Source organism: Salmo salar, chromosome ssa13 (assembly GCF_905237065.1).
Source record: "Salmo salar chromosome ssa13, Ssal_v3.1, whole genome shotgun sequence".
Classification (NCBI taxonomy): Eukaryota; Metazoa; Chordata; class Actinopteri; order Salmoniformes; family Salmonidae; genus Salmo; species Salmo salar.
Window position 1 is genome coordinate 92,242,421 of NC_059454.1, and position 10,368 is coordinate 92,252,788.

Sequence of the window (10,368 nt, forward strand, 5' to 3'; positions counted from 1 at the left end):
CTTCGGTGATGTCATTTACAAAATAGCCTCCAACACCCTACTCAATAAATTGGATGCAATCTATCACAGTGCCATCCGTTTTGTCACCAAAGCCCCATATACTACCCACCACTGCGACCTGTACACTCTCGTTGGCTGGCCCTCGCTTCATACTCATCGCCAAACCCACTGGCTCCAGGTCATCTACTAGACCCTGCTAGGTAAAGTCCCCCCTTATCTCAGCTCACTGGTCACCATAGCAACACCCACCTGTAGCACGCGCTCCAGCAGGTATATCTCTCTGGTCACCCCCAAAGTCAATTCCTCCTTTGGCCGTCTCTCCTTCCAGTTCTCTGTTGCCAATGACTGGAACAAACTATAAAAATCTCTGAAACTGGAAACACTTATCTCCCTCACTAGCTTTAAGCACCAGCTGTCAGAGCAGCTCACAGATCACTGCACCTGTACATAGCCCATCTAGAATTTAGCCCAAATAACTACCTCTTCCCCTACTGTATTTATTTATTTATTTATTTTGCTCCTTTGCACCCCATTATTTCTATTTCTACTTTGCACTTTCTTCCACTACAAATCTACCATTCCAGTGTTTTACTTGCTATATTGTATTTACTTTGCCACCATGGCCTTTTTTGCCTTTACCTCCCTTATCTCACCTCATTTGCTCACATTGTATATAGACTTATTTTTCTACTGTATTATTTACTGTATGTTGTTTTACTCCATGTGTAACTCTGTGTTGTTGCATGTGTCGAACTGCTTTGCTTTATCTTGGCCAGGTCGCAATTGTAAATGAGAACTTGTTCTCAACTTGCCTACCTGGTTAATAAAGGCTTCCCAAATAATTAGACGAGGAAGTGTAAGCACAAACATAGCCTATTTAGCTAAGACAGAAATAAGATATTCTCCTCTCTTCTACTGTAGGTATGCAATTCAACATGTCTATTGTGAAACTTACTCCTCAGCCTGAAGTGTCTTGTGGCACCACTGGTAAGACTCTTCTAAGAGAGTGGTCACGTGTTCTAGCAAGGCAGAGGTCTGAGTTCGCTCCAGGTATTGGCTGAATCGTGAGGAAGTGGTATTCACTAAGCAAGCAGCATGATTTCCTTTACACTACCAACATTCATAAAAATATATATTTACTTTTTCATGTTTTCGAGGACACCCTGCAGTACCTGCATACATTGGCAAAAGGATTGTCTACAACGGAATGTACAGTACCAGTCAAATGTTGTCTACGTACCCCTAGGGAGCCGCGGACCCCTGGTTGAATACCCTGTTCCATATAAAAAAGATACATGCGTAGGCTACAATGATGTATAGTAGCTAAGTATGTTCTGTTGTAGACTATCGTTTTTCCAATTCATGCATATTGTGGTTGAATCACATCTTATTTGTAGCCTATGACACGATGTGTACCATTTTGTTTGACGTGGTTATCTACTGTTTTAAGCCCAGGAACAACAACTTAAAAGTGTAATTTCTGATGTGAATTAGTAGTATTTTTTCCCCGAAGATGTATGCGTGTCATTTGACTATATTCTTATGTAGTATGTAACATGACTTCTCTGGGTATGCCACATTTATTTATCCTAGGTACTGACAGAAACATGGAGGAAGTCATGAGCAGGCTGCAGACATTGAGTGCAGATCAACTACGGCAGGAGATTATCGGAGCAGGGCTGAAGTGTGGCCCCCTTACCCCCACTACAAGAGCCATCTTTGAGAGGAAGCTGGCCAGAGCCCTCCTGGAGAAGCAAGGAGGGGATGGAGGGGTGACTGATAGAGGTAGCTCCTCCAATACAGAGTCTAATGGACCCACAACGAACAGAGTAGAAACTGACCACAATCTGGGACTCAAATCACCAGCAGAGGAGGGTAAAGAGACAGAGGAATGGGATGAACCAGCACATCCCCTTGTTCACTATGGTGTATGTCCTCATTGGGAGGAGTCAGTGGTAGCTGATGGTAAGACCTATTTTTTGTACTATGAATAGTGCATGATAGATTGTCTGAGTTCAATGGCTCTATGTCCCCCCCCCCCCCTCCGCTAGACAAAGTCCATGTATATGTGGACCGGAAGAAAGCTCTGAGAGCAATGATGACAATGAAAGGGTCCAGGTTTAAGCCCTTTTCAACACGAGAGGAAGCTGAGAAATTCTCAAAATGCATGAACGACATTAGCCCTTCAGTCAGCCAGGCGGGCCCCAGAGGGTGCTGGAAGCTGTAGTCCATATAGGTATGTCTGCTTCATAGCATAGCTGTATCTAATACAGAGCCACTATATAGATAGAGAGCTAGATGGATCATTCACCTCTTTTGTGTCATGTAAAATTAACAAGAAAAGTGTTTTTCGAGTGAGTTACTCACTCCACACTGATCAACATGCATACAACAACACTGTTGTCCTCCCAGGCAGCCCTATCGCAGGGGGAACTTCACCTGTGAACCTGGAGAGGGCCAATGATTTCCGTAGCCCCCGCACCCAAGACCTGACAGCCAAGCTGAGGAACGCTGTGGAGAAGGGGGACAAGGAAGCCTTCAGCAGGCTGGTCTGGGCCAACCCACGCTACCTCATCGGATCTGGAGACAACCCCACCATCGTCCATGTATGGTTCATATGACTCATGCATCTAACATCTCCATGAGAGCAGAAAGGTACTTCACATTATCTCACGTGGTCAAATAACTCACCCTCTTCATGTTTGTAGGAAGGGTGCCATTACAATGTCCTGCATGGGGCGGCCAAAGAGAACCAGTCTGGGATGGTCCAGCTCCTCCTGGACACCCTGGAGAGTCCAGACTTCATGAGACTCATGTATCCTGATGACCAGGAAGCCATGTTACACCAACGCATCCGCTACCTCAACACACCTGGCAAAGCAGTGAGAACTTATATGAACCGTATTTGTGTTATACACAGGTAGTCGGCACAATACACACATACATTGTAGTCTGTTAATTTGAGTTAAAGTGTGTAAATGTAGTAATACGATGTGCTGAATGTGTGTGATGTTTTTGCAGATCAATGAAACTCCTCTTCACTTTGCCTGTAAGTTTGGATGTCCAGACGTGGTCAACATGCTGTGTTGTCATCCTGGTTCTGACAAACAGCGGCAGAACAAGTACAACCAGAAGCCCTCTAGTGTAAGCTATGAAATACAGAATCGCTTTTTTTGCACTTAAACACTTAAGCATTCCATTTTTGCTCAGTAAGGTGTATTGTCCCATGAATTTCATGCCAGAAACTGAACACTTTAGAAGACTAAATAGTTGTATTACTGCTTTTACAGGTGATATGCGAGAGGAAAAACAAAACCCCTGTCATAAAAAAGAAAATCAAGGAATATTTGGAGGGTAAGTTTAAATGTTTGCCAATGCTGGCTATAACACCGTTTTGTGAGTGCAAATTCCAACTTGTGAACACATTGCTAACTTTTAACCTTGCTGACACTGAACGGCGCTATGTTCCCTTGCTGAGGGATACCAACAACAGCTTCCAGCCTGTGATTGGCTTGCCATGGTCTCCACGCCCATTGGAGGTGGATTTTAATTCGCTGGGATCTGCAGTGGTCGGGAGTCCCATAGAGCCAGTCATGACTGTGAAAGCTTTTGTGGGACCACTCAGTCCTTCTAAGGTAACAGCATCATTTGAAATCATATTCATTCTCAATAACTTGGAGTATTGGTATTACAATTTACCCCTAATGGTGAAGGTACATAAGGCTGTCAGAATTTAGATATGATTTCATTGTTTTAGCACGATCCACAGAGTTTTTAAACTATGGCGCGTGACCATGCGTCAATAAATCAGCACAATCTACTTTTTGGTCTGCTGGAGTCTTTCAGCTGAATTTGGGATCATGCATACAATGTCAATTTTGATACAAAAAAAGAGTAAGGAAGAGTAATGTACAATATGGCGAACTTAGCTAACAAGGCTTTTGTGGTAAGTGCATGGATGCCGCCATCTTTATGCACCTCCACTATTCTATGTCTCTAAACGTTACAAGCCAGTAACTGTTTGTCTTCCAGGCAGATGAGTTCCACAGACTAAGGAGAACTCCACCCAGGGATTGAGCAGAGTATTTCCACTGTATTCTCAAATCTGACCCTGACCGGGGAGCAGAGCGTGTGGGGAGGTGAGTGAACAGAATAATAATAACGACAGTGGGCAAATTACCATGATTAGGATTAAACAAAACAGCATTTGGGTCCCAAAGGGAACAGACATAGTACAGTGGTATATTATCTGAGTGATCCCCATTGTCAGGGAGATTGCACATGACATGGGGCATCCTTGGGCAGAGTACTGGGACTTCCTGGATAGCTTCATTGACCTGTCTACAGAGGAGGGACTGAGGAGGTTGGAGGAGTATCTGGATAGGAAGGACCAGACTGAGCCTCCCCTAGAAAGATATGGGAAGACAGAGGGGACTGGTGCTGGATTTAAAACATCAACCCCCGCCAAAGGTAAGCACTTCCACAACAAACCTTAGAAACATGGATTGTATGTGATAACATCATATTATTAAATGCTTAAAATTATAGTGGGAAATCCCCCCAAAATAATCTACAATTCATCATGTGGTTGATGATGTCATTCCAGACGAGCAGAACCAGAGCCATGTCCTGATAAACAACATCCTGAATGACAGAAGGTCTCCATCAAAGGAGAAAAGTTCCCAGTCTCCTGTGTGTAACCTCCTGCCATAGTTTGAGAAATCTAGCCTAAAGGATGGCTCTGTCCAAGTGAAGGACCAGGAGGAGGTAAAGAGTGTTGAGGGCCGTCTGGCTCCCTCTGTACCCAGGAAAGAGGGCCTGGGCCTGGGGGATGACAGTTTCTGGAGGACCTGGGAGGGGAGCCAGGGGAAGAGGCAGGTGGAGGAGCTCTCCAACCCCAGCTCAGAGGAGTATCTGACAGCAGACGAGGGCTCAGACTCTGAGTGCCCAGGTAGTCCCAGAGATGGGCGAGACGGGAGAAGAGAAAGTAGAGGCTCAGGATCCTCTAGCGTATCTTACAAATCCACGAAAGGAGACGCTTCGAAAGAAACAATTCTGACAACCGACACCCCTACAAGACGAAGACAGGAACTGTTCATGGACGGGTAAGTCTATATTTACTGTAACAGTAAATTATATCAGTCAACCTGTCAAAATGATCTGCAGCATTTGTTTTGGTAACCCAAGGATGTGTTAACCAATGTTCTTTGAATCTTTCTTGCAGGGAATGTCCCACCAAGTTGGACAGTGAGGTCCTGCCTGCAATGAATAACATGGAGATTGACCCTGAGAGAAACCCCTGCATTACTAGGTGGAGGAACACCATTATGGCCTATCCCTCTTCACAGTGGCTAAGGTGAGTTAGATACCTATTCCGTTTCTTTATGCTGTGTCAACAGACTTGTACCTGTATTGTCTTCGATGCTCCAGGTGGTTCATTCTGCTGATGTTGTGTATTTCCAGCCGGCCAAGGCCGACAAGGAGGAAAAGCTTGACTGGGACACCAAACTGTTCTCCCAGCAGGCTCAGCTTTTGCAGCCCAGGCCCCCACACTCCTGCTCAGAGCTGTTACACCCAGACCATCCTCTGCAGGACTCTCTTCCGCTCCCCAAACTGACCCAGGGAAACCACAAGAAAACAGGATGTCACGTCCCAGGATCTGAAGGTGGTGTTGCACATACAAAAGGGAAAGTTGGCCAACATCCTGCACCACCACAGCAGGTCCATAGTCTAACAACTGACTTTATAACCCAGGCAATCCTTATTTTACCCTTGTGTTGGTTTCCATTTGTACAACTCTTTCGGCTGTTCTATGCAAGGCACTGCTCCACTTAACACTATTACCTTATCAACAGCACTAATGCTGCCTGCCTACATGCATGTCCTCAATGCAAGCATTCTCTTCTGGCGAATAGCATAGCTACAGATTACACTTTCAACTTGAAGTTACCTAATGGAGTGTACACTTTTCCCAGTGCCTATGTAATGTGTGTGTATACAAGATGCTTTATATATGAAATGTTCAAATAATGCTTTTATATTGTTAATCACTATTACCTTATTCCAGAGATACATTTGGAGAGTTTTAAATTGTTTTAATTTATACCTATACACAAGAACAATGATTATAACTCTATTCAGATAACCGTTTATTCATAAAATGTAATAAGCATGATCAAATAAATCAATTTACTAAGAACATATACTGTAAAGTACATTATTCCAAATGTTTTTCCATACAAAACTATAGTCAAAAGAATGATTCCCAATGTGGGCAAAACTATCTTATAGAGGAGAAATGTTTGCTTCAAATGATGTGGCAGCAGAAGGTCAGGTTACATGGGGTCAGCCAATAGTGGTGGAGTGTCTGGTGCGGGTGAGTTTTTCAGGAGGCATAAAGCCCGAGTCGCCCATCCTCAGTCCCACCCTGCCACTCGGTCTGATGGTGATCCAGGTGATGCTGCCGTTATTCAGGCCCAGACGCAGCCAACCTTCTGTGGGAAACTGCAGAGCCCTGGATCAACCAAGAGAAACCGTTCCATATTGTAAGAACATTTGCCCTCACAATCAATGCCTAAAGAAATGTCCCTATTAAAAACATTACCATAGGAAACCAGGACCTTGGACTAGATTATTAGAGACTGCTGAGCATCAACTAGTAGATTATACAGAGCATATCATCTTTGTTTTTCACACCTTTACAGTAATCAATTCATTTCTTGAATGTTCACCTCACTGAGGACAATCACTCACTATGCATTAGCTGAGCTATGCTTGTGAAAATCAATGCAACTCAATTCCTAGGAAGTTGTCGGTTGACGCGAGGCACTGACGTGCACACAAAGTAGCGAATAACATTTGTGTGGCAGACAATGATCTTACATCTGTCCTCTGTCTGCTTGTTGTCTGCACGGTGGATGTAGAGACGGAAGGCTACCTCGATCCGAGCTCCATCTTCATGATACTGCAGAAACCAAAGAACCACTACAGGGTGTAAGGGAAAGTTATGACAGATATCCAATTTTGCACAGTGCTTAACACAGATTGCTTTGAATCTCCAAAATAGATTGTATCTCACAAGAAAAAGGTGAAGTGTGTAATTGCATCTATCTCCGGGATTAAGCACAGCAATCACTCAACACAGTCAGGTTTCCAGGTGATAGGTGGCACAGGCTCAATAGGAGCATTCTCTCTAAGCAGGTCACAGCTCACTTTATCCAACTTTAAGAGAGAGAAACAGACAAGTTCAATGGTTAGGACACTTCAGACTGGAGGCTTAGAATTACTTTTGAGTTTGAGGTTAGAATGAGTGGTGTCCTGTTGTCTCTGACCAGGGAGATACTTGCTGATGTTGCCGGTCTCTGTGACACGGGTCATGGAGTGGACCATGACATCATACTTCAATGCCAAGGCAGCCAATCGCTGAACAGTGTACTCAAATAATGTGTACAAGAATAATGTTTGAATGAAATTAGAGTTTAATGTTGAGATTCAGTACAAAAGGTTTGTGTTGTTAGCATCAGCTAGCCAGCCAACCCACCCGCCTTGTTGCTGCTGGTACACTAAAGTAGCATATGTGCTAGAAGATAACACAACCACAGTGATTTATCATCACTGTTTGATGTGGTATATCTAACCTGTGATATCTTGTCTGCATTTCATTTAGTTAGCTAGTCCCTACCATTACGAAGTATCAACTTGTTGGTTACATTTACGTCATTTAGCAGAAGCTCACTGGTCCCCCGTGGGAATAGAACCCACAACCCTGGCGTTGCAAACACCATGCTCTACCAACTGAGCCACACGGGACCATGATGACGTCTCCATCAGTAACCTAAAAAGGGAGTAGCTAACTTGCGTTGTTGTCGAGCATCAAACGGAAGAAACCATGGCCACGGTTCTGTTGGCTGGGATTGGAGAGGACACTTAACTGTCAATCATTCACAGAGCGATAATGACATCAATCACATCACTAGATTTCTTGTAATATTTTTGCAATCTTGACAAATCAAATCAAATTGTATTTGTCACATGCACTGACTACAACAGTTGAAGACCTTACAGTGAAATGCTTACTTACAAACCCTTAACCAACAATGCAGTTTTAAGAAAATCCACCCCCCCCAAAAAAAGTAAGACCTAAAAATAAAAAATAATTAAAGAGCAGCAGTAAATAACAATAGCGGGGCTATATACAGGGGGTACCAGTACAGAGTCAATGTGCGGAAGCACCGGTGTCAAGGTAATTGAGGTAATATGTACATGTAGGTAGGGTTATTCAAGTGACTATGCATAGATAATAACAGAGAGTAGCAGCAGCATAGAAGGGGGGGCAATGCAAATAGTCTGGGTAGCCATTTGATTAGCTGTTCAGGAGTCTTATGGCTTGGGGGTAGACGCTGTTTAGAAGCCTCTTGGATCTAGACTTGGCGCTTCAGTACCGCTTGCCGTCTGGTAGCAGAGAGAACAGTCTATGACTAGGGTGGCGGAGTCTTTGACAATTTTTGGGCTTTCTCCTGAGGGGAAATAGGTTTTGTCGTGCCCTCTTCACGACGGTCTTGGTGTGCTTAGATCATGTTACTTTGTTGGGGATGTGGACGCCAAGGAACTTGCAGCTCTCAACCCGCTGCACTACGGCCCCGTCGATGAGAATGGGGGCGTGCTCGGTCCTCCTTTTCCTGTAGTCCACAATCATCTATTTTGTCTTGATCACTTTGAGGGAGAGGTTGTTGTCCTTGCACCGCACGGTCAGGTCTCTGACCTCCTCCCTATAGGGTTAGGGTCTCGTCATTGTCGGAGATCAGGCCTACCACTGTTGTGTCATCAGCAAACTTAATGATGGTGTTGGAGTCGTGCCTGGCCATGCAGTCATGAGTGAACAGGGAGTACAGGAGGGGACTGAGCACTCACCCTGAGGGGCCCCTGTGTTGAGGATCAGCATGGTGGATGTGTTGTTACCTACCCTTACCACCCGGGGGCAGCCCGTCAGGAAGTCCAGGATCCAATTGCAGAGGGAGGTGTTAAGTCCCAGGGTACTTAGCTTATTCATGAGCTTTGAGGGCGCTATGGTGTTGAACGCTGACCTGTAGTCGATGAATAGCATGCTCACGTAGGTGTTAATTTTGTCCAGCTGGGAAAGGGCAGTGTGGAGTGCAGTAGAGATTGCATCATCTGTGGATCTGTTGGTGCTGTACGCAAATTGGAGTGGGTCTAGGGTTTCTGGGATAATGGTGTTGATGTGAGCCATGACCAGCCTTTCAAAGCATTTCATGACTACAGACGTGAGTGCTACGGGTCGGCAGTCATTTAGGCAGGTTACCTTAGTGTTCTTGGGCACAGGGACTATGGTAGTCTGCTTGACACATGTTGATCTCACTGATACGCTTGTCATCCAGCAGGAAAACAGACTCCTTCTCCTTGACAAATCAACAGTTTGACACATTCACAAACTGCACAGATACTACTAGTCTGTTTTCACTAGTCTATTTCATGTTCAGAAGGACTTTGTTTTCCTGCTGGATGACAAGCGTATCAGTGAGATCAGCATGGTGTCAGGATGCACCAAGAAGAAGACCCCCAAGCTTTTAGTGACCCTTTCAGTTCAACGCCATTTGATTTCATACTAACACGGCAGTAATTCTCATTCCCATGATTCATTTCCATTTGTAGGTGTCTGGCTTGTAGGATTGCTGGTCTCTGGAGAGATGTATCTATGGAGCAGGGACAAAGACTCCTTGAAGACCATGGCAGCAGTCCCAAAGTTGGAGCTAAGTGTCACTTTCTTGAAGATCCAATGGCAGGATGGCCAGTGTTTGGTGAGTCTACTGGGATAGACTTCTCAGGGTCAAAGGGTCAATACTTCCTCTCAAGCATTTATACTCCTATATACGTTTATTTTCATAATACAATCAAAGATCTGTGTTCTCACATTGCTCATCTGGAACATATTTGATTGTGATGTCTGTTTTTCCTGCAGTCCTGTGAGCTACAGTGTACGCTGGGTCACCAAGACACCCCATGTCCTGCCTCACCCCACCCTATCGCCCAGTGAGGTCCAGGGGGTACTGGTCCCAGCCTTCTCCCATGAGGGCCTGCTGTTAGCCAAAGTCCTGAACTGCGTCCCTTACACCTCCCCATGGTAAGAACATCTCAACACACACACACACACACACACACACACACACACACACACACACACACACACACACACACACACACACAACACACAACACACAACACACACACACACCTTACTATACTTGTGATGACTTTTTGGGGACCAGCAATTGATTCCCATTCAAAATCCTATTTTTCCTAACCCCTAAACCTATCCCTTACCCTAACATTAACCCCTAATTCTAACCCTAA

The 10,368-nt window shown here is 44.7% G+C and overlaps 2 protein-coding genes across 2 annotated transcripts; one reads left to right on the forward strand and one right to left on the reverse strand.

The window, feature by feature from the left end:
* The first annotated feature begins 1,607 nt into the window (after positions 1 to 1,607).
* LOC106568248 (ankyrin repeat and LEM domain-containing protein 2-like) lies at positions 1,608 to 5,617 on the forward strand. Its single transcript, XM_014138419.1, is given in 13 exon segments — positions 1,608 to 1,965; positions 2,052 to 2,220; positions 2,417 to 2,606; positions 2,709 to 2,882; positions 3,022 to 3,144; positions 3,291 to 3,353; positions 3,453 to 3,635; positions 4,033 to 4,139; positions 4,271 to 4,470; positions 4,607 to 4,658; positions 4,809 to 5,105; positions 5,225 to 5,356; positions 5,464 to 5,617. Coding segments are annotated over 13 exon segments (2,202 nt in total).
* Positions 5,618 to 6,345: 728 nt separating this feature from the next.
* On the reverse strand, positions 6,346 to 7,827 carry LOC106568247 (serine/threonine-protein phosphatase PGAM5, mitochondrial-like). The gene is made up of 5 exons (XM_014138418.2): positions 7,792 to 7,827; positions 7,332 to 7,434; positions 7,141 to 7,223; positions 6,834 to 6,964; positions 6,346 to 6,514 (listed from the first exon to the last, which is right to left on the reverse strand). Exons 1-5 carry the CDS (start codon positions 7,825 to 7,827, stop codon positions 6,346 to 6,348), a joined length of 522 nt encoding a protein of 173 aa, XP_013993893.2.
* Positions 7,828 to 10,368: the final 2,541 nt, after the last annotated feature.